Genomic DNA, 27,815 nt, shown 5'->3' with positions numbered 1-27,815 from the left:
GATGTCAAATAACAGTTTAATACCAGAATTACATAAATAATGTGCAAAAAATGGATTGGAGGCAACAAGATTATATACAAATAGTCGCAATGATCCACAACAAACGAAAACAACAGGCGAGGAACGTTGTTTGTTTGATGAACCGAAACGACTCGACCCTCCTGGTGTTCTAACATCTCTGAACTTGCATCAAGCTACTTTCTCTGGTCTATTTCACGAAGCGCCAACATCAACTTCCAAACACAGACGCAGCAAGAATCGAACCACTTTTGCATTTATATGGTTGTCCGTTCAAGTTACATTATTGTTTCAGTCATGTAGCTGAAAGTTGCGCCGGTGCATTCGTGGCATTGTCAATTATTGGAAAACGACAGCGCAGCGGTTTGAAAGCAGCAATCACAATGTTGTCAAAAGCTAAAAAAAAAAAAAACAGCACACACACACACACACACACACACACTCATTGATGAGGGCATACAAAAGTTGGCTTTTCCCTCTTCCACTCGAACGCACCAGGAAACCTTTCTGTCCAGTCCCACTGTAACATGGCACTTAAGCTAATTAGTTCAGAAGATAATGAACATTTGGAATGTTTTTAAGAGCAACAGTGTGTGTTGTTAGGGAAAATGGAAACCAGCAAAAACAAAATCCTCTGAATAATATCTTAAAAATGATAAGAAACATAAACCCAGCAAAGACGTGCTCCGTCTCACAACTCCTCTCTGCAGGTCACTCACAAACACATGAAGTCCTTGAAAATGCCCTAAAACTGAGGAATAATACAGATATATGATCCCATGGACTAGGGGTCATTATTTAGGTGGTTTTTTTTATGAAACCATCTTCTAAAGAAGCCTTTATAAATGAAACCTTTGAAGCCAAGTTCACACGACAGGACTTTCAACCATCGTAGTTGCTCACGCTTGGACGACCTGAACCAGTCCTAAAGATCGGATTCTGGAGCGGCCCAGACATTTTAAACTGATCAGAATCTGATCATTTATCTAACATCAGCTGTCCCATAAAGCTTAACGTAATTACTGATTCATCAATTGTAAATAACCTCCAACTATTTTAGTAATTAGTTCATCGGGTAACTGCCAAACATTTGCAGGGCCCAGACTCTTGAACATCAGGATTTGCTGCTTGTTTTTCGTTTGTGACAGAAGCTGAAGAATCTTTGGGTTTGGACACCCAGAAGCTGCTGGACTGCTGTGGTTCTTCTACTGTGACACATGCACAGTGGACTGATAGCAGTCCTGCCCCTGGGAGGGGACCCGGGCCGCTGTGTTACTTTGGGCAAGTATCTTGATGGGATTAGACTCAGATCAGAAGCAGAACAACTTGATCATTTCATCCCAAGTCTCCACAACACAACTGACCATCTCAAGTCTCCAGGTGGTGTCATGGTCCTCACACACAGTGACTGAAGGACACACATGACAAGGACCACTGGGGACCCACAGAAGTTGGTCTGGACTCCAAACTATGAATTGTCATGAAAATAACCAAAGAAATTATAAAAGAAAAGAAATCAAAAAACGACATTTTGTTCGAAAGAGAAACAAATGATCCAAATGTGCCGATTGCAGAATGTGAGAAAAGAGGACAAAGAAGAAGAAGATGACACGGGTCCAAACCGTGTGTGAGGTGGTGTGGAATGTGTGGACGACGTTTCATCATTCACTCATTCACCCCCGGTCTCGTCCCTAACTTTCTTCCGTGAGCTCAAAAACCCGTCGACCAGTGGAACTGTCGTGACAACGCAGCGTGAAAAGGAACCGATGAACGTGGGCGTCGGAAAAGTAGCAACGGAATAATCCATTGTTGACTTTGGTCGTTTGATTGGAAAGGTGCACAATAACTAAACCACAACTGTTTCCTTTGAAGAGTGAAAGTGAGTCAAGAACATCTGGACACGTTTACAGTCCAGTTGTTAACGTGTCTGACATGCTCACGACCTCAAACGTTAAAACTTCCACGCAGCCTGAGCTCATTAGAAATAGTAAAACACGTGTAACATTTAGCAACATGAAAGCTGCAATCAATACTTTTATGGTCTGAATATATGTATAGATAATGTGTTCAGTACTTCAGTAAACATGAGGGATCGTGTTGGTTACAGAGCTTACAGCATCAGAGTCCTCGGTGCCGTCTGCCTTTGTGACTCAGCGAGAGAATTTCCTGGGTCTGAACGCAGGAAGGACGAGCTGATGCGACGGCGTCTTCTCCTCCTCGATGGCCGCCAGCTCCTCCGCTGAGCCCCATCTCTTCTTAGACTGGAACAACGACACCAGCTTCCTGTTCCTGTTCCGCTCTCTGGCCTGAGTCACTTGAAACTCTGGATTCATAAGAAATCAGGTAAAGACAACAAGTAGGAGTTTTGGGATTTCAGTTTCATGGTTTTTATATTCTTGGTAACAAAATGATGTTCTGGGCGTTTTTTGTTTATTTTCAGAGCAAATAGAGAGCTCCTTTTTGCTTGTTTTTTGACAGGCACTCACGCAGCTCACACTCCTCCTCAGGACCCTCTCCGTCGTTCATGTTCAGATACTGGCAGGCAAGATGGCCACTGTAGTCCCTCAAGTTTTCTTTAGCGCCTGATAAGAGAAAGAGTAAATCCCTGAAAGCTGACATTGATCATGGGAGCAGCAGGTAAAACCCTGGAGCTGCAAACCGAAGAAACAACTCCTGATCCGACTGTAAACAAAAACCACTGCAGTGCAGGAGGAGGGACGCCGCTCTCTTGCTACATGATTATCAAGCACCGATTGATAATTCTGAGCCGATATTTATGCCTGTACTTAAAGTAATGATTTGGCTGATAGCCGACTTCGGTCCCAGTGGGTTTTTATGTTGTTGCCAGTATGTGTGTTTACTTGTCTTTTAGTGGGACTTAATTCTCCTTTTGTGTAACTGTTTACACACCTGATATATCGGTGCATCGTTTGATGGAATGTAGTATCATCGATAATTTAAAAATTCTTGGTGAACTTCAGAAAAACGAGGAACAAGAATTTGTTGATTTTCATCGATTTAATCACAGACCTTCATGGGTCTTCCAAGCTGTGCAGCACTGTGGCTGTGGACTCTATCAGTACAAGCATTCTGTAGCAGCAGTTTCAATGAAAGAAGTGTTTACCGTATGTCCCCACGAGCAGGTCCAGGATGTGCCGGTGACCGTGTAGCGCTGCGATGTGTAAAGGTGTGTATCCCTGAAGAATAAAAACATGCAGTAAGAAATGTAAAAACTGCATTCAGGAGCTTTCTCAGGTACATCAGGGATGGAGCGTCCAGGCCTGCAAACACACGCTGATACGTGCGGGGCTGAGCTGCTTTCAGATCTTTGAATGACACCTTTGATATTTTTATTTGGTGCAGAGTTTTAGGTAATAGCTGCGGTGTGTGAGTGAAGTTCTGGAAGGTTTTAGTACCTACCCCCTTGAGTTCCCAGGCCCACAGGCAGCCAATGAAAACAGCACGGAAAGAATATACAAATTAGAAAAGGTTATGGAAACACCAGATAATGATAAAAACATAATTGCCTGGTAATTCGCTGAAAATTGCATAGTTTTAAAGTTGAGCATGCTGGCACATAGACGCAGTGTTCTGAGGCACAATTAACATGACATGACATGATTTATTAGCGGCCCCACAACACGTGCTTCTGTGGTACATTTACACAGCTGGATCTTCACACAGATCATTTAGGAACATGACATCACCACTGAGGGGCACAACAGGAGCGACCAGCAGCCATGTTGCTGTCCTGCTGGTACCGTGTCAAAGAGAAGCCTGGATACTCACATGCTGCAGGACAGAGCAGAGAGGATAAAACAGGGATGTTACAGAAAAGCAACCTGCCATGTATCAGTAAATCAAAGGTAATACTACAGTTCACCATGAGGAGTACTACTGCACAGACACCTGGTAACAAGCGTACAGGTCAGTGTAATCATTACATCACATTACATTATCTCAGTTGCCCTTTTTTACCCTGACTGAGATGGTTTGTAATTACAGTGGCTACAGTTTATATTTATTTGTATGTTGCTCAAACTGCTCGAATTGAGTAGAAATCCTGTCTGTTTGAAACCTGTTGTTTCAGGTAATAAGAGGGAGAGAAGCAAGTCTGGCCATGGCGTCAGGACTTCAGCTCTCCCTGGAGGACGTCTCTGCCTCCGCCGCGTCAGTACTGACTTTTTCAAGTTGCTCTTTTGAGACATAAATCTCATGACTACATTAATGCGCAGTGCTAAACAGCTGCAGCTCCCCTTTAAATATTGAAAACTGAACAAGACTGATGCACTCACAGATTTGGTGTTGACATCAGCGCCAGCGTTAGCTACCAGAGAGGCCATGTCCTCGTTGCCATGTTTGGCAGCCCAGTGCAGCGCCGTCTGTGTAGGAAGAACAGACGAGTTACTCGTGGAACACCAGCAGCGATACAGCAGGACAAATACAGCCTTTTACACCTTTAATGAAAGGATGAAAACCGTACAAGATAATTACAATTTTGACTTATTGCAGTCTCATGAATGGAGCAAAAACTAATAAACAGATAAGTTTCAATTTCATGCTGCATCAGGATACAACATATTGGTGCATTTCTCATTAGCTTCATTTGTTCTGCATTTACAAAACAACTCTAATCATTTGTGTGAAAACAGAAGAAAAGACAACATTATCATGCACGTTTGCACAGATTCGTTCCACAACAAATTTCATACACTCAACAACCCAATGAGGAACAAGCTGGAACACAAGACTTATTGTGTTTCTATCTGGAGGATTTTGGAGGTCAACTACGCTCAAGTTAGAAGTGGAGGTCACACAAGTATCTGAGCCAAAAATCCTGCCCCACGGTCCGTAACCATTGTCAGCCGTGGCCGGTTGAGCAGCACCATTAGAAGTCGTCCACGCCGCGCTGGACAGCTTCTTATTGGACAACCAGCTGTGCTCAGAGGAGAGCGGGCGCACGGAGGAATGGTGAGAAGGAGTGGTGAAGAGATGGTTTCCTGCCATCTAACAGAGCCTAATTACAAAACAACACAGCACTGTGCCCACAGTTGGGGGGTCCGACTGCCTGTCACCAGAGAGAAGATTGATGATGTTAGTGTGACCCGTAGAGGGGAGACCCACCCAGACATCACCACACTACTGTCAGCACACGTCAAGAAGGGGAAACACACACGGCCCTTAAAGATACACCTGCATGTCACCCTGCAAAGATACTCGCTGTTTGTGTTAGTGTGAAAATAATAGACACATGTACGGAGCTGAGAGCACCAGTCAAACCACATCCACCTGTCCCACTGTCATCTGTGTTTTTCTACACACTTTAAGCTGCATAATTATGGGCTATCAACAGGTGAGAGCCAGGCAGATGTCAGCTAAATGACCACGTCCTGACCCTCGACACGGTAAATCAAACGGGAACCATTTCACAGTGACTTATGAACTCTGGACAGATGAAAATAACCTAAACTTTTAAACATTTTCATGTCTTAACCTCTGTTGACTGCTGCTAGAGGGGCAGAAAGGCGGGACCAAATGGAAACTACTTTTTTTTTTTTTTTTTAGCTCCTGAAAACTCGTGGATGTTTTCAACAGAAAGCTGTAACACTTCAGGTGACCAGTTGGAAAAAGGAAACCAGTTGAAGATAGCGTTACTGTGCGACGGCAGCACGCCATAGCTGTCCGCCGCTCGTCACAGACGACGCTTGGAGCTACAGCAGCAGCAGCCCGCTGATCGATACGAGGACCATTTTAAGAGTATGAGGTCCAATATGTATCCAAGACACATCGCGTTCTTTTTGTCCTCAACCATGACCAAAATAATATGGCTGCTCTTTAACGGTTGAAATCTCTTTGGAAAACTAAACACCGCCACGTCTGGATCTGTTAAAGTGATGAGCCAGATGTGAACAGCAGTGGAGACGAGGAACTGCACCTGAATGATGGCTGCTTCCAACTTTGATTTGATCTGACGTCATAGCAATAAACCCATCAAAAATAATGCAGAATTAATCATGGAATACAAATTAGTTGTTCAAATTATGAATCCATGCTGTGCTCACCATAAAACTGCGAGGGAGTAACTCTTAAAATGCTTGTTTCCTGAATGGAGTTTGGATTTCATCAGCTTTGGTATGCTTGTTGAATCAAGCTAAGATGTCCCAGTATAAATATGAATGTGACCTTCATGTGAGCAAATGTAGATTTTCCCAGTTGACTTAAGCCTACTTTAATGTGTGTCAAGCTGACATGACCTCGGCTCACTGGACAACCTGGCAGCAGGTCGTAGGTAATAAGGGTTAACAACCTGTGACTCTTCCCTCCTCTGGGTTTGCATTAGCTGCTGAAGATATCACACTGGCTCACTAAGAGGCTAGCGAGCGCTTGATAACTGCAGCTCATTGAGCATAGTTCTATTACCCAGGAAGAAATCAATGCCTCCAGGATTCTGGTAAAGTGCTGGGTAGAGTAAAAGGTGGAGGGAGGGAGGACTGCAGGGGTTTGTATAGAAGTTTTAGTCAGAAGTGATTTTTAATATATAGATTTGATCATTTTACTTTCATATTTTCATTCAAAATAATGTGTTGATGTTTTTCTTGTGTTTTAGAACAACGTGCAGCTCCACAGGCCTCCTGGAGAACTACAACATTCATACATCTGTGGTTTCTGGTTTCCTGGGCCTCTCGTTTGCTTACTTTTGGACCTCACCGTGCAGTATTCTGTCACAAGGTGTGAAATAGCGCCCTCTACCACAAGACCCAAAACCCAGATTGACAGAAAAACTTGTCAATGGCAGGAAAAGAGTTCAAGTCCTGACATCAAGCTCTGATAATCATGGTGCAACAAGTCTATCTAACAGCAGAAAAACTGTCTCTACCACCAAGGGGACTGAGGAGTGATCGCAGGTTCTCCGATGCGTCCAGCATCTGGGAGACAGATTGTGATGGATGCTGTCTGACTCGAGTGTCTCCATCGCTATTGTCTGTCTCCTGTCACATCTGAAGACAGATTGGCCAAGGGGTTGTTTGACGGGGGCTCGGCAGGTCTCCCGGTGGGCAGAAGTGATGGACGAGGCTAAACAGGATGCAGTGCCTTCCTTTCCAGCGTCTCTCGTTTCTGTTCCTGCCCGCTGGGGTGGGTGGGTGGCCCCCCCCCACCTGAGCGATCACTCAGGGACAGCTATGTATCAAGCCACGCGCTCCCCAGTGAGGGAAGTGGTGACTAAATAGACCTCACATCAACAGAAGACACAATGGCCAGTGTGTTTGGCACTTTCCTGGATGGGGAGGAAGACAGAGGGGACTGACGAGCTAATAATGTACTTACAAACTGTGTGGCGGAGGAGGACGGTCACAGCAGGGAGGGAGGACCAGGTTAGCATGAGAGCAGCAGGAGAAACAGAGAGCTTGATTTACTACTTCACTTTCAAACAAGTTCACCTTTAAACCTGTGTTTGTAAAGCATATCTATAAAGCCATCTGATCCTAACAAATATTTGGTCAGAACAGGAAACACTTAAGTCCTCCCAGGATGAGGAGTAATCCCTTCAGTCCTGGTCAAACATGTGATTTAGAGGCCGGCAGTCAAAGCACTTTACATGCCTTCTACGTGTTTAGCAAAGTCAGAACATGAAAAATGCAGCTCAGATACTATAACTCCTGGTCTAATCTGGTTCTCACGAGCCTCATGACCTTTCTGACTCCTGGTAAAGGTGTTTCTGTTTGCTATCTGTGGAACAGCATCTCCCTCAGCGGAACAGGGGAAGGCTGAACATCAAAGAGACCTGAGGGGGACTTAGCACCTTCCCAGGGACACAACCAGCATTGTTCTACAATTAATCCCAGCCTGCTCTATTACTTTGAGATTATCTTTAAGTAGGTGAAGTCTTTGTGGGGAATTAAGACTCTCCTTAATCTCCCCCCTCCATCTCCCTACACTTCAATGGCGGCTGTGCTATCTTGTCCGGGTGGGGATGGCTGGGGCTTAGGGCCATTCTTAGAAGGTGGTCCGCCACGGCCACAGGACAGTGTGAGAACTGTGACACAGGGGAGGGACAACAAACATGAGCTCAAATCTCTTAAGCGCACAGGGAGACAAATAAAAGGATTTGGGTTGTCAGGGGGGGCACAGGAGCTAAAAAGCTATCTTTCATAATCCTTTTGATAGTGGACCTTTGAAATGCATGATCTGGATGTTTTAACACAGGGTTCTCCGAAAAGTATTAGGGAGAAAATCTCGACAGAATGAGCTTGTGAAAGTTACACAAGCGAATCGCAAGTCTGAGGGTGAGGCATCTCGAATTCAGTGTCGTGCTCTGAACAATCACAGCTGACACAACAAGACACAGAGGGAACTTATTTTTTTAGGGTTTTTAAGTTGTAAGTGATGGAATACACTGAAACATTTTTGGGGAAATTATCTCTTTGCCCGGTAACCAACGCTATCACCATGTTTACTACCGTAGTTACTATGTTTTTGTCTTTTATCTGCCACGATTCCACCGCAGCTCACCAAAGCTCAACAACTGTTCCACCAAATCCGGCCTGTGTCTAATTTTGGTTGCTGTTCCTAACTTTCGCTGACATTCTGTGGCCAGCACGTTGGATAACTGGCTTTTACACCATTGCGCACATATCTCATCTATATATACATGCTTTAATGTATTAGCTCACTGAACGCCTCATTTAAGAAATGTGTATTTGGAGATAATACGTTTTTCGCCTCTCTATAACCGCCACATGTACTGCTACCTTGCCATATTGGATTCTTAATATCTGGCATGTGTATTATTAATTCACATCATATCTTTTGGTCTGATACACCATCCCCTCCTACAAAGGAGTGTTGAAAAAAGCTAAACATGATCATCAGTCTGAAGGTAAAGCCACATTTTATTTTCCGTGCTGAACCCTGGACAGACAGAGCCTCGAGGCAAGAGAGACATTTCTAAATATTCATGTAAAACTCTCAATAAACCTCGTTAGAGGAGCTGTGATTAGTTTATATCCTATAAGCTTTTGTTTTGCTTTTTTTTGATGGATTTTGTGAGCTCTGACATTTTACTGTTTAACTGATGGGCGGGAGGCTGGACGATGAGAACGCTACATCAGCTGCTGAGGGCAACTGATGCTCACAACGCTGGCGTTAAACTTTATGACACAAAACTCGAGAACAGAATGAATGACTGATGAAACGTACTTACCCCCTGAGAGCCATGGCCGTGATCACAGTTGGGTGTGAAAATTAGAAAATAAAGAGACTTCAAGTCAGAAAAAACTAATTAACAACATTCCGTCTTGGTACGTGACGACATGTGACTTAGGTAGAGCAGAATGTTAGGTGTGTTAAGTACTCACTGATGTGAAGTCCTGGTTTGAGCCACCACAAAGAGACACAAAACACAAGAGGAGATATTAGCAAAACCATAAAGAAATTCCAACCGCCTGCAAGTGCTCTCCAGTTTTCTTGTCTGTTGTTCAAGCTACTTTAAAGATAAATTCAGCCTTGTCAGTGAGAACACCAGCACACCGCCACAAAATAGTCCGACAGGTACGAGAAACACGAGTCTGAAACAATCAGGAAGGTTAAAAACAGGCTGGCAGGTTGAATATCTAAACCTTATTATGAGGTAAGGCTGTGTACACGCTGTTATTAGAAGCTCAGACCATACTGGCTGTGTTCACAAAGATGCTTGAGCTTCTTAGCTTTGTGAGCGGGCTTGCATCAAAACCTAGTTCGGCTTGTTTCAGTGACGGTTTTGGACCGTGACCCATGGTGCTGGTGGACAACCTGAGCGGCTACTGAGACCAACACAAATGAACTCTCAACTCTTACTGGTTGTGACCTTTCAAGAGCTGCCTTGTGTATGACAGATCCAGTCACCAGTTCAGTGGTGGTGCTCAGTACAGCAGGTCGGTTAAGTTGGGTGTTGGTTGGCTGAACATCTGGCTGCTTGAGTTTCTTGCATCATTCGACTGTTTTTAAGTGATGTTGCCACATTCCAGGGGAACGACGACCAACAGAGCTGATGGCAAATTATAGAAAAGGAGACGGACATTTGCAAGGCGCTACCTTCTTGTTGGCCAGTGATGGATCCTGAGTGAGCAGCTGAGAGAGGTCAGGAACTCGAGCGCCAGCAGCAAAGTAGATCCACTCCTTCTCCAGAGGGTCCAGCTAGATCAGAGAGGGGAGAGGTTAGATGTCACACACACACACACACACACACACACACACACACACACACCCTGCTGTCCACATCCTGTTGTGGGCTCTTTTGATAGTGCTGAAGTTTCAACCCTCTCATCCATTTGCTACGAACGACTAACTGACTCAGGGCCAACGGACGGAGACGCCCGTGAACACTTCTACTTTTACTTCTCTTACTCTCTCTCTCTTGAACTCTCTCTTTAACTCTCAACTCCAAACAGTTTCTGGGAGTGTTTTGCGTCTGTTGTGTTTACACTGGCAGTAGGAAGTCATCCAGCTTTGGGTAGAAAGACCCCTAATTGACACAAATGCTTATTACATGAGACTCAAATGAAAATGAGACTGGAAAATGAGTACATTGTGAGATACTTTGGAGACTTTCAGTTAGGTAGAAGATCAGATTTGTGAAGCTGAATGTGAAAATGTGAACGAAACATACGAATATTTATAGTGTGTGTGAGATGTATGTGCATCTGCGCTGTGGTGTGGCTAAAATTACTCAAATAGTTGCACAATCAAAAGCTCAAGCATGGCCACAAGTGGGGGGACTTAAAAAATAACTTCAAAAACATCTAGAAGGCTTGGAAAAAAACACATGCCTATAGTTGGTGCCTGTACTGACAAAAATACAACCTTTCATTCATCTTTAGAACCTCATAGCAACAAAACTTGCAGCCTGCATTTCAAGAGAGATTCTCTGAACGTCTGTCATGACTGTTGGTTTTGTCTCAGCTGAGTCAATCCTGACTTCCCAGTTGTGAAAAGGACAGAACCACATCTTCTTTCTATTTCCATCCATTAGAAAACTTCCAGTTGTAGCTGAGCATTTGCCCAGCCAAAAAGAACATCTGCTATCAATTCCATGAAGGGTCACAGTAACTGATAATTATCATTATGGAACAGAGTACACAGTGGCACAGATCTCAAACCGTGAAGATCTCAAACCTTTACTGCTCAGGTTCAACCTTTACTTTTGGCTTGATTTGAAATGAAACCTCTAGAGCAAAGTTTTCGTCCTTCATTCAAGAACTGTTGGAAAGTTGAACATGAATGCTTTGGGTTTTTCAAGTGTCCAGCTGTGACAAATGCTGTCATTTCAGGATGCGCGTTTCCAACCTCTTGGTGCATTTTGGGCTTCAGAGGATTAAAGGGAAGACGAACCCAGGGGAGGAGAGGGTGTGCATTAATTACTTTCATTGACCTTTGTCATTGAGAAGCGATCATGTTTTATGTTACGAGAAAAATAAGAAAAAAAACAGGGGTAAGGAAAAGAACTCACAGCAACAGCAGCAGAGCCCATGCTGCCAGTAGACTCCTCGTCCTGCTCCGACTCCGACTGGGACAGAAAAAAGGAAGAATGACAGTCTGAGGTAGCGCGCGCGCGCGCACACACACACACACACACACACACACACACACACACACACACACAGACAAAGTCACGCTGCTGGAAGTTTTTCTGCTGCTGAGATGTGACCAAAGGGTGTCAGACAGATCGAGAGGTGATGAGACAGAGGTGACACTTTCACAGGTGAGGGGTCATGAATAACAATCCAATTAACAATCTATCAAAAACAACAGGCCTGCAGGGACACCACGTGTTTCTGCCATCAGGTTGATGTGAAAGCACCAAGAGACGAACCCAAATACTTGCTGCAGCTTCATGAAAATATGGCAGCCACCGATCAGTTAATTTGATTTTCCCTTTCTTCTTCTGCTTTGTTTTCTGGTATTTAATTCTGGGAATTTGTGTCGTTGGCCTTTTAAATCATTTTTGTCAAAAGCTTAATTAACTTTAACTGTTTATTATACCATCAACAACAAGCCTACGCAAAAAAAATGATAGAAGTTTTGTGGAAAAAAAAATGTCACTATTAGGACAGAGACACTTGAATATGAAAGAGTTTGGCTGTTTTAAGTTAGAGGGAGTGTTTTCCCTTCTTCTTTGACTCTGTGACAGTAAAAATCTGTTCACACACAGACATCTTAGAACACTTTTCATGTCCATTTCAGAAAAAACAACTGAGATGAACATGTGTTTTATTGGATTCCGGCCCCGGGTCCTATTCTGCATGTCATCCCTTGTCTCCCTCCCCTCTCCCGTCATTTCTTCGCTGTAACTATCTCATAAAAAAAGAAAAAAAGTTTGTGGATGAAGGCCCTAAAGCTATGATTTTAAAATGTAGCGGGCCTGTGAGACAGCATAGCGCGCTGTGGGTAGACTGGTAAAATAGTGTCTCGCTGGCTCAGGTGGACCCGTGTTGGAGGGACAGCAGGGGTGGGTGAAGCACCCTGGGACTTGAGAAGTGCAGTTGAGTTTCCACTCCGGTTGTCATACCAACGGGTCTGGCTCTTTGACGCTGTGGTAACTGTGCATGGTCTGTACCCTGGGGACCACCATTCAAACCCAGAGAGGGGTTACTACCAGCCCTCCTGCCATCATCCTCAGCTGCTGTCACTTTGATTTAGTTCGGTTTTCAGAGGTAACAAGTTTCCATAAATAAAATAAAAGAATAAACCACTGAGATCTCTCCTCCACCGGCCATTTGTACTTCCTCTCCACTGGGAAAATGAAAACTACCTACATCAAACGGACCACGGCTGAGCTTCTCTGAGTACAACTGTTTTCCATCAGATCTCCATCTCCTCCAGGCTATGAGTAGAAAACAACTAACACACTAAACCTCTGGGAATTTGGGATGCACGATATTTGATCATTTGCCGATATAATATGCCAATATTTATAAAACTGATCTGGCTGATAGCCGATATTCACTGATATTATCTGTATAAAAGTGAGTTTATATGATATTTACGCGCTGAAAAACACATATAAACAATGTGAATCTTAAACTACATTTTCCCTCTTTCCAAAACATTTTGAAAAGCCCATGAATTTCTGCACAAATGACTGACTCAGAAACCCAGAAGGGCGAAATAAATTTAAAGAAGCTGAACCCCCCCCCCCCCCCCCCCACCGATCACTCTTTGGATGCATACTAGAAGTGTTTTGTCCTCAGTTGTTGTGATGAAGGATAAGCAGCTGTGCAGCATGGAAAGTTCACGGGTGTGACTAATACCTTCAGAAAACACCTAATGTGATTGCAGCTCCATATTAACACACTCCAACATATTTCATCTGTCTATTGTGGCGGCCGCCCATCAAGGGAAGCTGTATACCTTTCTCAGCCATGAATCTCAATCTCTTTAATGGGCACAAATGATTATTATCTTTCTAATGAGTTCCAACATGTTGCTGCTTAACATAATAACAGAGAGCTTAATCCAAATGCAGATTCTCCCCCTCTGCCCCCCCGCTGGTCCTCCTCCTACTAAACTCAACATACTGCAGGTTACAAATCCAGGTAATTTATTTAGCACCACCTGGTGGGTGATGGAGGAACAACAGGAGAGTGAGCACTGCACCCTCCAGTTCTGTCCTTCCGCAGGACAAATGCACTGAAATGTAGTAAAATATTTCATTCATAATGAAATGGTCCAGGGAATCAGTGTGCCAGTTCTCTGAATCAGCACCTTGATAATGGAATTGTTTTTTTGACTTTGGCTGATGAACGGCCGCTGCGTCACCAACAACACACAGACAACGATTGACGTTAAAGGGAGAAACACCGAAGTGCGTAACTTTAGACGTATGTGACACTTGAAATCATTTCCTTTCCTAGTAAAAGACCGTCAAGAAAACAGCAACACCATCAGCACAAATGATAATCAAAGACTGAAACATTTGCTGCTTTTTAATCCACTTACATTTTTCACACTCCCACAGTGAAGACAAACATTTTTGTATTTGAGACCTTTTAGCGCTTTAGGATAGTGAGCATGTGTCTCGGTGGTCTCTGAAGTTTCAGCAGCCTAATAATGTCTTATTACTAAAGGTACATTAAGGTTAGTAAGCCAGTGCTACTGAGCACCGCTCCATCGATCAGTGCTAAACAGGGAGCAGATCCAGGTGAGAGTGGTGTCTATGATAGGTGACGGTGAGCTGAGGTCACACAAAACCCTCCCTGCAATTTTTGTTGTAACAGCAACAGGTTCGCTAATTCAGCTACTTCTTTAGCAGTGGCAGTAAAGTGTTTTGACCCGTACTCTTTATTCATGTCATCTCTATGTTGCAGGTTACTCACTTCAAGTCTAGTTGTGCATTAGGGAGCTAAGACCTGCCAGTTGGCTCAACACAATGAATGCCAGTGGATGGGCAGGTTAGCGTACCCCCGTCTCTCCCGCTAAATTTCAAAAACCTGTTGGTCCCTCTCTGTGTATTCTGGTTCAACTAGATCAGGTCCAGGATCTTGTAGTAATCCAACAGTAGTAATCCTCCTCATCCTCTCTTACAAAGTCAGCCATGATGAGTAGAAGGAGTTGCTCTTCTAGTTGTTGGCTAAAGTTTTGAGGGGCTGCGTCACACATGCAAACCTAATTATTTTAATGCAGACAGTTTTGTTGGAAAGTAAACTGGATGACATTTGACAGATGTACGCTAACTTGCCCACCCACTACTGTTCATTGTGCTAAACTAAGTAGCAGTCAGCCAGTCTCTGTGGGTCCTTCTTGTCTGACTCTGGGATGATGGACAATAAGCATATTTCTCTTAAAAAGTGGGCATGTTCCTTCAAGTCAAGCTCAACAGGTTTATCTAATATTTTAAATAATTTCTGTCATACATTCATAAATCTGTCAGTGGGGCTGCCTGAGAAGGCCCGGGGCATCCTCGTGTTTCAAATGCCCCTAGATGGGACATAACACACAAAAGTACCACAAACACACCTGCTTTTACTCACCAGTCAGCAGAATTATGATAACATGGGTGTGAAAAGAGTGGCTGTGCTACATTTTGCTTCTCGCTCAGCCAAACTGTCACCTTTGCCTCCCTCATTCTCCCCGCTGCTTTGTTCCGCGTGTTCCTCGATTCTGTTTATTGCTCCAGAGTGTGCTACGTGTCTGCTGGTCCTACACACACGTAATGTGACATAAACTTTCTCTAATCCAAACGTGTGATGTCGGAGTTTACAGGCCAAACACGCTGCCAAGAGGGTTACAAGCCAGCATTAGCACTTTGTTTGCTCTCTTCATCCCGTCACCATCTGGGTGTGGACAGATAATGTTTGCTTTACAGCCTGTTTGGGAAAAAAATCATTCTCATCATGAGGATATTCAACCGCTAGCATAAAACACATTAATCTTTCAAATCTATGATTAAGTGCTCAAGTTCATTGCATGGACAATATGTAAAGGTTCTTCCAGAGGATTATTGTGCATTTAACCAGCACACATTGTGTTTTTCACAACAGTTAAGTACTTCAATGCATTAGATTTACACAAAGACATAAAGCCTTTTGACCTTCACTTTCTCTCCGTAGCAACTAACTTCCCCCAGTGAGAGTGTGTCATTCTGTGCAGCAGAGTTCCTCTGAGTAAACAGCAGCACAGCAGAGCATCACTGAACCACACTGAGAGGAACAAGACAGACGACACAAACAAAGACAGGCTTGTGTACAAATAGAGGCCTCATTCACAGACCGATGTAGTGTCCTAGCACCTGATGTCACTGTGTATATACTCTAGCTGTGTAGCTATGTACAGGCGCACTGTTATTTATCAAAGTTCGTCTTCGTCTTCGTTGTCCACTTATCTGGTGGGTCCAGGTCGCGGGGGCAGCCGCCTCAGCCAGGAAGCCCAGGCTGTCCTCCCCCCAGCCACTTCCACCAGCACTTCTGGCGGGATCCCGAGGCGTTCCCAGGCCAGCCGAGAGATATAATCCCTCCTGTGTGTCCTGGGTCGGCCCCGAGGCCTCCCCCCTGGTCGGACATGCCAAGAAAACCTCCCGATGGAAGCGTCCAGGAGGCGTCCTCAACAGATGTCCAAACCACCTAAACTGACTCCTGTCCACATGGAGGAGAGGCGGCTCTACTCTGAGTCCCTCCCGACTGACTGAGCTTCTCACCCTGTCTCTGAGGGAGAGCCCAGCCACCCTGCAGAGGAAACCCTGCAAGGTGGCTCCGCTTGTATTCGCGATCTTGTTCTTTTGGTCATTACCCAGAGATCATGACCATAGGTGAGAGTTGGAACGTAGAGTGACCTGTAAATTGAGAGCTACGCCTTTTGGCTAAGCTCCCTCTTCACCACAACAGACAGGTTTAGCACCCGCATCACTGCAGACACCACCCCAATCTCCCGCTCCATCTTACCCTCACCCGTGAACAAGATCTCGAGATACTGAAACTCGTCCACCTGAGGCAGGACCCCCCCCATGAGAGTTATTTGATGAGTGAATACTGTATTTGGGTACCATGTTAGATGCTGCTGTTGCTTGCTCAAGTGTATCTGATTGCAGATTAAATACGGTGACTCACAACTACACTTTAAAAGCCTGAGGAAGAGCTCGTTGGTTTGAGATGTCCCTTCTGCATAATAAATCCTTAGACGGGTGCTTTTACACACACACACACACACACACACACACACACACACACACACACACACACACAGAGTTTTGGGTCCAGCACTCTCTAAGGGATGTGTGTGTGTGTGTGTGTGTGTGTGTGTGTGTGTGTGTTTATTTCCCTCAACCAAAAGCCAATTTTGTGTTATTGCTCAAAAAATTAGCTCTGTGCCAGACAAAGTTTTGTGAGATTTTTGTTTTAATCTTCACAATGAACACAACGGTTCTGATTCTTAGGTGGAAATTCAACTGTTGTTCCTAGACTGAAGATGAATTACCTCACAACACCACAACTAGCATGCCTCTTGTGTGTTCAGTGTGATGATGTTTAACAGCACCAGCTACTTCCTAGCAACCACTACTAGTATTGTGCTAACTGCTATTGTGTAAAGCGTTTTCTGCCGTAGAGCTGGATATTCAACAGTGTTCCCATATTTCCTGTTTTTTTGGCTCAGTCCTGCTCCGCTAGCTTTATATTTACCTCTGCAGCACTTTCTGGCTCTCCACATGACATCAGCTCATCTGAACGTTCCTTCTGCTGAGCAGGACAAGTTGTGGTGTCCGTCACCTCCCACTGCGCAGTGGCTGTTGTTCTCGTCGGACTCGAAGGTCGCTGTCCATCCACATCGGTGCTGTGAGGTTTAGTGTCTCGCTCTTGCAACAACTGCCTGTATTTCTTCTTCAGAAAAAGGAACCTCTCACCCTGCGATGGACAGTCAAACATGCAGTCAATCATGTCTCCACATTCTAGCTGTAATCTGAAGTTGACATGTAGACAAATCAGCCCTTTAAATGATGTTAATGGGTCGCATTGTGTGTTCTGTGGCAGGTCAGTACATCTGTGCTTCGATGGCAGCTCGTTCTTATCTCCTAATGGAATTGTACATATTTTCATTGTTTCTGCCTTGTACTCCATGATGAGAGTAGTGAAGCCAAAGACAATTTTCCACTCTATGAACAATGAAGCTGTAATAATGTAGTCTAATCAGAAAACCCGTGAGGGCAAGAAATACAATACAACTTGGTGTCAGAGACCATTTTTAAACACAACTTGGCATTTCGAGGCCTCAGGACACAGTTTACTTCAGACGAGCAGCTCCGATGCATTTTATCGTTTTGTTGTGAATGTTTGGTTTCAGAATTGGTCTGCATTCACTCCAGTTATGTGGGAGATTAGTGCAACATCTTTCCTGTGAAACTCAGAAGTGTTTTGTGGAATAAAAACCCTCCATCTTAATGAGGGTGAGTTGTTCCTTTACCTCTTGTTATTTGCTGACACATTTCATTCTCACAAGGTCTGGAAGAGTTGCAAGATTAAACAGTTTATAGTGGAAGTAGCTAACGCGGCAGGAGTGAGTCTTTAGTGTGCCTGCACTATCATGCAGGGGGTGCATGACATGTACATCGAGATGTGTGCGACCCCTCCTAGCTTCAGGATTCAGAAACTACATCAACATGTGGAAGCAAGCTTCTTATAATGCGTTAATCGCTACATAAAGCACAACTTTTAAAAGTGTAATTAAACAGACATTTAATGTGCTAATAAGTAGCTTTAGAGGTCCTTTAGAGTCCTGGTTCCAGCTTTACACTTCACAGCTGAGTTGCTCCAAATCTGATTCAAGTATCACAAATACCTCATAAATACAGGTGTTTGCCAAAATGTTACATTTTTCCATGAAAGGAAAGAGTGATACAATAAAACCCCAAAATAAATCCAGTCTAATAAAAACTCAACTGAATCTGGGCTGACTGGTATTGAAATTATCTATGAAAATAGTTGTGAAAAACGGTTTGTGGGAAATGAGAGCTGCAGCTGCAGTCCCCTGGGCAAACTGACGGGTACAAGAAGTTCAAAACAAAAAATACAACCTGGAAAATAGTTGAAGTTCAGCAAAAGCGTGTCATCACAGTGATGACATAGTTATACCTTGATTTGGTAACATGAAGCGATTACAGAGCTTTTTCCAAAGAGGGCTGAAATGTTTCTGGAGTTTACTCACATTCTCTGACTTCACCACAGCAATTCGGTCAATGATGAGCTTGAATTCCTCTCTGTATTTAGCTGCAAGGACAAATACTTGGCATGAAAAACCGAAAACCAAACATAGCAACTCGTTTCTCATATTCACTCACAGGTTTAGAGCTTCCACAACCCACTATATCAAAATAAAATTGCACAAACTAAACCCTGCTTTTTAATGTAGGTGGCAGGGCTAAAAGATGAAGTACTAGGAGGACATGTCTGGAACGTGATGTACTGACCAGTGGGATGTGACCTGCATGCTGGTTTCTGTGTATCTATCAAGAAGCCCCTTTTACACTGACTCGAAAACCTGCTAACATCTGGCTTTGTCCTCAGAGGGTAAAGGTTTCATCAGTGTTGATTTCCTGGTCAGTTAACCCTGCAGCCGACACACACACACACACACACACACACACACACACACACACACACACACACACACACACACAGAGTAAGTATTTATCTCCTCTGATCAGCATTTGCTGATCATAATCGGCTGCTGCAGGCGTGATGGGAGGCTACACGAATCACTATTTGGCAGCAGTGCTTCTATGGCACGGCGCGTACGTCCACCGGTGGCAGCTTCATTGGAGCAAATATCTTTGGAGTCTGAGTCAGTAACCAACAGTCACATTTAGTGAAATGAATACAGACCGAAGGAGGAGATGGTGTGTGGGAGAGCGTAGCAGGAAGTGTGATGTTATGAGTTACACAACAACGCAATATGTGGTTACATTTCCAGGGAGTTACACATCATAATATGAAGCTACACACACCACTGTGAATACACAACTATATATCCAGCTTCAGAAGGCTGCTTGAACGAGACGAAGTTCCAGGGGGAGGCCACCAGCTTCTATCCATGCTATATATTGTTGACAGCGGAGCCCTGATTGCTTGTTGTCTTTTGATGGCTCACCAGGGTTTTGTGTTTGTCCCAACTAGGGGAGCAGATAAACACACGTTTCTACCACATTTGACCCGGAATGCTGATCAAACCCTTTCCGTCTGCAGACAGACGCCAAATATTAGCGAGGTTTTTCAGCCGGTGAAAAAGGAGTTCCAGACACAACTCATAACTGATCCTGGAGCATCCCCACAGGCTGAACACCGGCTCACCTTCGACCCATTGTAAACCTCTCATGAGGGAGCCAGGGAACCGCAGCAGCCAAGCTGATGGAGTTCATCAGATAAAGCTGAGTGAGCTTGTTTACACCAGTGAGCAGATACCCCACCAGCACACTACTGTGGGATGAACAGCTGACTCTCCACCAGCACAAAAGGTGCAGAGGTATTCCTTTCATGGCTAGGTGAACAGAGGCATGCAGCCCTGGACAATTGAAGTGTTTCCTTTTCCTGATGAGGGCGGAGAGAACATTTGTAGTGAGACACAGCTCACACTCACAACAACAGGAAATCCAAAGGAAGCGGCCACTTACATCTATCTTAACAAAATAATTCCTCGCGTGCTGCAGCAAGTAACATTGTAACATCGCAAATTATCTGTTAACTAGAAGTCTGCACGAACACGCAGGCATGAATCCCCGCTGCACCGGTGCATTTCCCACCATGCCCCAGTTCTGGGATCTAATGAACACCCCCCCCCCCCCCATCAGAGCTCTAAATTCAGTCATGCATGTGGACTTAATTATGATTAAAACACTATCATCACAATTACAACATGAAAAGCTGCAACCACATGCTAGGCTGGACTTTAAACATGTGGGAAGCACTTTTCTAATTGGACTGCCATGTCAGATGGCGGAGAATCAAGGCAGCTTGCTTCACTTCTGTCAACAACTGCAGTGCTGACTTAGCATCTGGACAGAACACGCTGACAAGCCCAGTACAAGGTCACTCTGGATAATCGCTGCTGGAGAGGTTGAGATATGTTTGTATTTCAGAGTGTGCCAAAGGTAAAGGCCCTGACACAGACCTGCTGTCGGCCCGTGAAAACTGCTGGTACTCTGGTGTGGGCTGTAAGATTTTAATGGTAAATATCCGGTTGTGTTGCAACTAAAATGTTGGGTTCCGTTGATACAGCCTTCCGTGGTCTGGTTCGTAGAACAGCCTCTACTCGCTCTGTCTGTGAGGTGTTCGGGTCTGTCTTTGTCACCTCCTCCAAGGAGCTGGTGTTGTCTGTGGCGTCTGTGTTTCTGTTAGCGGGGTCGGGGTCGAGGAAGAAGTCCCCACCTGAAGACATCGACAAGTCACAGTCATCACACATACACACATAGTGGCCCGATGACAGGAAGTAAGCCTGATGTAACACCGGTCATTGGATGATATCAAGATTAAACTGTGTGCTGTGCTCTCTAGCGCCATCTAGTGCACTCCGGAAGTGCTATTTGCACCAAAGTTTATACTTGGGCAGCGGTCTGGCTGGGTCGCACTGCAAGTACAGCTCCAAAACACCAGATGGATCGTTCTGTGTGCAGTTTCTTTATGTACCTTTAACAATGGTGGTTGAAATGGAGCAAATAGGGTTTGTTTGTTTTTTTTCTTTTTTGGTTTGCGTTAATGATCATTCAGCGTTTTAATTTACTGAAATAAATGTGTTGCAGAAGCGAGCTCAGACCAGAGGAGGAGCTGTTACGAGGTGGACCAGCCACATCTGCTGTGGTCCCTGCAGGTTTCCAAGGGGGATGTGACAACACGTACCTGCACCCTAGGTTATAGCATCAATTAAGATCCCGGTGTTGTCAGGTTTCCCCTCATTTGTGTGCAGGGGGGCTCATCACGGCCTTCAGCTTTGGATGGAAAAGAGCCAGGAGACAAAAGTTTTCCTTGGTGGAGGTACGCGCTCCCAACATAAGTCACGTCAGGAACTGATATTTCTGTCTGTTTCTATGTCTCAAGTGGACGAGGATCTTGTACACATTTGACGCTGGACTTTTGCCACGCTGCCATTAAAGTTACTCGGAATTATAGATGAATTACTGCAACTGTCACTGGTTATTTTCGTCCCACAGTTTGTTGCAGTTCCACTATGATGTGAGCACAAGAACACAAGGGAGTCCAGCAACTGAGCTCCAACCCACACAAGCACAGGCAGAGCTGAGTTGCTGTGAGTCAGGGCAGGAGTGTGTCTCGGTGGGTGGAGAACACACACACACACACACACACACACACACACACACTCCCCCTCAAATTGGACTATATTTGCAGAGTTAATCTCCAGCCTGGTGAGGGGCAGACACATGGTGATTCTCCCTCTTTTACTGCTCGATCTGAGGGCATCCATGTGACTGCAAGCTGCATATTTGGGTGATGGATTGGTTCAGGACCTCCGCTACAGGGGAGGAAGTGACACCGCTCCTGCTGGAACTCTGGATCTTTGGAGGGGCTTTTTAATGCGAACCAGATGTCTGCTTTAAAACAATGAAGGGGCAAAACAATGGACATGTCGTGTTAAAGCAAGTTCACCCAAATATATGAGAAGTGTTTCTGAGTACAAAGGCCGGTTTTCACTCCTTTCATGCTAATAAAGTCGTCCAGCTAACGAGCAGTGCTACTTACCACGCAGCTGTGGGTCACTGTGGCCAATAAAAGGCTTAAATGTCTTCAGAATGTCTGCGTTTTTGACTTTGCCTGAGCTGGCTCCGGTGGAGTAGAAATAATCCAGCAGCGACTCCTCGCTCACGTCACTCATGTTAGCCGTCCGTTCGCCGCCGTTTCCGCGCTAAAGGAGGTTGTTGTCGGCTGTTTTGTTTTTTTAAACCTCTTTAGCGGTATTTCTTCCACTCAGCCATCATACCGCCGCTCCTCCTGGCTAATTTGTTACTCCAAATGTCCAAATGTTACTCCACCCAGACGCGGCTGCGCCTCCTCCGGTTAACCCTTTCGCCGCCGCCGCCGCCGCCTCCACGCGAGGCGCCCTCGCGCTCCTGTTTGCTGCGACCGTTACACTCACACACACACACACACACACACACACAGAGAAAACACGCACGAGAGAAGTATTGTAGTACACGTTTAAGTTTTCTTCGTTTTATCAGTTGTTATTACAATATTCCTGTCTTTAATTAGCTCTAGTAGTCCTATAAACTAGGTGTAGTATTACTTTAAAACGTATTTCTACGGTACAGTATTGAGTACTTTCAGTAGTATGCTTGAAAGCAGTTCAGAGTATTTAAATAGTAATGTAGTGCTATTATTACGGTGTCTAGTGTACTTTGTCTTTGGAATACTACTTTTATTGCTGCAGTCATGTTGAAAACTTCATGTAGTAGTACCATCTATCTATATTTGTAGTATTCCTAGATTACTTTAAAACGTATGACTAAAGTATACTGTAGGTATGCTCTGTGGTTTTGCTTGAATTCACTTTAGAACGTTTCTATCGTAAAGCAGTGAATTGTTACAGTGAGTAAAATACAACATTTTGTAGTTGTATTTTGAATAGTGGTGTCTCTGGATTTCTGTTTTTGTTTGCACAATAATACACAATTATGTGGTATACAACGCAACAAGTGTTGTCGTGTTACTACAGCAAATACTTCAGGTTGTATTGGTGTTGCCTAAATGATTTGATTCACTCACACTTGTCATTCTTGGGTCTCATTCATAAAAATGCAATTTACTTTTTTCCAAATCCTTGTATCAGGTTGTTAAAAAGTACTTGTCAGGTACTTTTTATTCCTCTACTTCCTGTACAGTCAGAGTTTCTTTTTTTTGTTTTTTTTTTACTTTTGTAATTCATGAAAAGCCCTCACTTTTCTTGACCGGTGAGTGGGGGGGGTGTCAACATTCACCCCACCCATCACTGATTAAATAGATCCTCAATAATAGCCTGGTTATCCACAGTGGATTAAATACATTTCAAAATATATCCATTTTCTGAAGTTTATTATAAAGTTTCCACTAAAAAACAGCAAAGCGAGAAAAACAAAAACACACACAAATGAGACGGAAACAAAGACAAACACAGAAATGAACAATTCGGGTGGGGGTTGGGGGGGGGGGGTGTCCCAAAAGTGCATGTGTGGTGCAACCCATGCGGTGTGGTCCTCCTCAGGGTTTGAGGACGAAGAGCTCCCGGGTGCGTGCGGCGCCAAGCTGACCCTCCTCTGCAGCCTGCTGGACTTGGATGGTCTGCCGGCACAGCAGCGGCGTCAGCTCCAGCAGCTCCGAACACACCCTGAGAGGTGAAAAACACCGCCGGTCAACTCGCATATTCGAGCGCTAATGAACGCCGGCGCCGACTTTACAGTGAGCAGAGGTCAACATCATCAACGCCAACATGCGCCCACCCTGAGAGCTGCTGACTGGCGTCCCTGGAGGTCTTCTTAATGTCCTTCAGACACTGGAGAGCAGCACAGTTGTCCTCATGGCCTCCCTCGGTGCAGTCCTGCAGCAGCCCCTCGCTCTCCCTCAGACAAGCTTCTGCTTTCTCTGAAACAGACGAACACAAGTTCCTACGCTGACAGCGACGTTTCTGTTTCACAGCATCAAAACGTGTACACGCCGATGACGCTAATCCGCTGTTAGGCTACAAATGAGGGATGTTACTTTGAGAACCGGTCAACAACCTAGAAACTCCCGTCTGTCCCCGTCAATGTAGAAGTTCTGCACAGGCAGCTCGTGTCGGGTTGAGTCGACCGCCGCGGCGAAGGACTTGTAATTCTTGGTGAACTCCTCTGCGGTTTCAGCGACGGGAGCAAGAACAGAAATCTGGAGGAACACCGTGACAGCGGGAGGATGACAAGCAAGTTCTGATACACACAAACACACAACACATGGATTTACAACCTCAAAATGATTCCAAAACAGTGTTTTGAGGAGACTTCATCATCACTCAGCGTCAGAGTGTGAAAAGTGCGATTTCTACGTAGACGACATTTCTTTGCTGGGTTCAACATTCGCCAAGGAGGCGAGGAGGTGACATCAACCGAGCCGCCACAGTCTGACCGATCCTGGATTTTGTCCTGCAACACCCGGACTGGTACTTGACAGCAGGGTTGCAAAATAATTCTAAATTAATTACAGTGCGACCGAATGTAATTTTAATATGGCAGGAGCTTGCAGTGGTTGTTTCAGGCTAAGTGGGTAAAAACACTGATTTAAATGACGTGTTGTGGCGCTGCAGAGACGTCCCGCCTCCCGCCGCCGTCCTGATAGAATGAACCTCCTCCTTTGGCAGAGTCATACCATAATCATGTTAATGGCTCCCTTCATAAAAATGAGAATCGTGATTTAGAAAATTCAGATTCCCTGCACATCACCGGATCTGTCAAAATAACTGCTATAACATAATTTTTTCCTGCAGTCAAACACAAAATGTGATTTTTTTTTGTGGATGTCCAATATGCTGATATTTAAAAAAAAAAGAGGTTTTGGTGTCGTGTTCGGTTTTAATATCCATGGTCACTGCAGCTGGAGCGACTGATATCAGTTTGGTTTGTTCGCCGTGATGATGTCACGTGGTAAAATAACTGCTGTGGTTTAAAAATTACGCGCACAAACTTGAAAGGTCAGCAGCAACGACGACCAAACATAAATAAATAAATAAAACCTGACCTGCAAATCCAGCAACTCGTTCATTTGCCGCTTCTTCTCCATGAGGAGGTACTGGCGCTTCTTCTCCTGGACCTCCTTCCACAGCACCTCCTCCCTCTCCATGGCTTCCAGTAACCTGGCCTCCGCCTCCTTCTTCAGCTTGGCAGTGTTGTTCTCCATCTTCAGTCAAACACGGCAGAGATAGAACCAGATCACTCCTGACGGTGGAACAGTCGCGGCCACACGCGGTCGGTGGGGGAGCACGACAATGTGCTGACTCATCAGAAACGGCAGCGATGACTCGTGCTATTTATTGTATTAGCGTTGATCCAATGGCCAATATTTCTATTAGCTCAGATTTACTCAGATCTCTTCCTCTTCAATCATCATCAGTGATGAGTAAACAAATTATTATGAGTTATTGGCTTTACTAAATATTGAGAAAAAAAAATCCCATTTAAAAATTTACAATCTATTTTGTTATTTTCCAGTCTTTAAAAAAAAAATGTAAATGTCAATATAAACTTTTTTTTTTTAACCAGTTATATCAACGAAAGTAAACATCTGTCAAAATCAGTCAAAACAGTACATCAGGAAAAAAAAACCAATACTGCGCAGCCACAGTCATCAAAGTCAGCAGGTGCAGCTGACCTTCGCCGCCAGGTACGCCAGGAGGAATGTCTGCATCTCGATCTCGCTCTTGTCCAATCCTGGGTTGCTCTCAGCTTCTGGGCCTTCTGGATTTTCTAACACCGTTTTATCTTGAAGAAGAAGAAGAAGAAGAAGAAGAAACTGTTATAGGATAACAACACTTCTGATGAAATCCCAACACTTCAGGTAGGTGAGAGAGTTTACCTTTGATGACAGATAAATCAAAGTCCGGACGAGAGCAGTGTTCGTCTGAGAAAGTGGACTGCAGCACACTTCTCCCGATCATAGACAGAGTCTCCATTTCATTTGACATCATTGCTGCAAGTAAAAGAACATAAACAATTTTTTTTCTATTCAGAGACATCGAGTGGCCGGAAGTGAGAGAGGAGAGGGACAGAGGACAAACATGGCAGCAAACGTGAATTAAACTGGGAACAATGGGATCACAGTTCAGTCTCGTAAAGACATACTGGCTCCGATCGCAGCAGAGGAACTTACACATTCTGAGAGCCTGTGGGGCCAGTGAGCGCCTTGGTGGGGTCCCCACTCTGGGTTTGACACCGCTGGGTCTGGGCGAGGAGGGTCTCAGTGACCCAGAGACGGATTCATTTGTTGACGAGTTACTCTGTAATACCATGAAAGGAAGATATGAAGGTAACATTTGAATAGTTCCCATCATAACCAAGCGTACGCACCTGTGGTAGTCATATCACCACAGGTGAACATTCACACGTCACATGAAGGCTGGAAACGTGTAGAATGTTGCGTTACCTTTGACAGAGAGGATTTCTCAGCAGACTGCAGGTACCGAGACCTGACAATACTCCCGCTGGCTGAAGATTGGTTTCAAAAATGTAAAATAATGATATTAGTTTTGGATGAATTGATAGCTAGATAAATCAGAGCATGTATTCTCTAACAAGTACAGGGATGGACAGCACGGTCACCTGTCGCTTCAGGTTGTTAAGAAGAAGAGGAAAAAGCAACAACAACATTAGAAACTTACATTTAGCTGGAGCGTTAGCGGGTTTCTTCCCTGTCCCACTGTTGACATCTTTATTACCAGTTTTCGTGCTGGAAATTTACAAAAAAAAGAAAGAAAAGAAGATCTTTTGTAGTTTTGTCAACACCGGAGCGGCAGTTCTCAAGCTCAATGTCATGATTTCATGATTTCATGAGAAAACGAGCTAAACCCGAAAGAGTGACATGAGTGGAGATGCTACTTCATAGTTAGCTAACTTAGCATTATGTTTGCAACGCCTTCTCTACTAATAACAACTTTCTAGACATAAAATCCGTTAGATTCAGTCTATCAGGACAGCGACAGTGACGTGTCAGTGATTAATAAAGTTGTTTATACTGTTAAGGAGTTAACTAAACCAATTCTGCGGGGGCGACTGTGGTAAAGAACCATTCCAACTACACCAGATCGACCTGTCACTAAGCCGGCCACAAAACCACGAAGAATAAAACAAGAGCTCTTCAGAAAATTTAGATAAGAGAACTAATGTTACCCTTTGGCCTCGCCATTATTCAAATGACCAGCCACGGTTCTCCTCCTCGACGCCATAATGTTTTGAAGCCACCCGCGTTCCCTCTTCTTCTTCGGTGGCCTCAATGGCGCTTCTAATATAGCCCTACGGCGCACTACCGCCACCTTTTGGACGGGAGTGTGGCCCAGCGTCAGTGCTCTCAGATAAGGGACAGACAGACTGATTGCTTCTTGGAGATGTTTCATGAGAAATGTTTAATTGTTAAAATTCCGTACGTCAATGTGACACTAAAAACGTCATCTTCTTCTTCTTGTAAAGCAGGCTGACCCGTGCAGGGCCGGATTTCTCTTCTCTGGGGTGGGGCGTGGGCAGTACTCTGACTTTAGTAGAGCCAATCTTCCACGATAAGCTTTTGTCAAAATGTAAATCTTTCTTATTCTTCATATTCAAATAATATTATAAATCC

General features: G+C 44.5%; 2 protein-coding genes across 2 annotated transcripts; both read right to left on the bottom strand.

The window, feature by feature from the left end:
• On the bottom strand, positions 1 to 22,597 carry LOC147255447 (uncharacterized). The gene is made up of 9 exons (XM_086213174.1): positions 22,227 to 22,597; positions 18,685 to 18,746; positions 17,166 to 17,387; positions 11,504 to 11,560; positions 10,090 to 10,191; positions 4,314 to 4,400; positions 3,143 to 3,215; positions 2,505 to 2,600; positions 1 to 2,341 (listed from the first exon to the last, which is right to left on the bottom strand). The coding sequence occupies exons 1-9, from the start codon at positions 22,357 to 22,359 to the stop codon at positions 2,169 to 2,171; spliced, it is 1,005 nt and encodes a 334-aa protein (XP_086069300.1). The 5' UTR covers positions 22,360 to 22,597; the 3' UTR covers positions 1 to 2,168.
• A 941-nt stretch (positions 22,598 to 23,538) lies between these two features.
• On the bottom strand, positions 23,539 to 27,497 carry haus8 (HAUS augmin like complex subunit 8). Its single transcript, XM_086212539.1, has 10 exons — positions 27,371 to 27,497; positions 26,863 to 26,930; positions 26,628 to 26,689; positions 26,355 to 26,481; positions 26,061 to 26,174; positions 25,857 to 25,966; positions 25,227 to 25,385; positions 24,239 to 24,380; positions 23,960 to 24,101; positions 23,539 to 23,847 (listed from the first exon to the last, which is right to left on the bottom strand). The coding sequence occupies exons 1-10, from the start codon at positions 27,424 to 27,426 to the stop codon at positions 23,721 to 23,723; spliced, it is 1,107 nt and encodes a 368-aa protein (XP_086068665.1). The 5' UTR covers positions 27,427 to 27,497; the 3' UTR covers positions 23,539 to 23,720.
• Positions 27,498 to 27,815: the final 318 nt, after the last annotated feature.

The sequence above is a fragment of the Aulostomus chinensis genome, chromosome 9 (genome assembly GCF_037954235.1).
Source record: "Aulostomus chinensis isolate RoL2024-O1b breed Wild chromosome 9, RoL_Achi_v1.0, whole genome shotgun sequence".
NCBI lineage: Eukaryota > Metazoa > Chordata > Actinopteri > Syngnathiformes > Aulostomidae > Aulostomus > Aulostomus chinensis.
The sequence above is the reverse complement of the archived record's forward strand: the minus strand, read 5'-3'. Positions and strand labels throughout refer to the sequence as shown.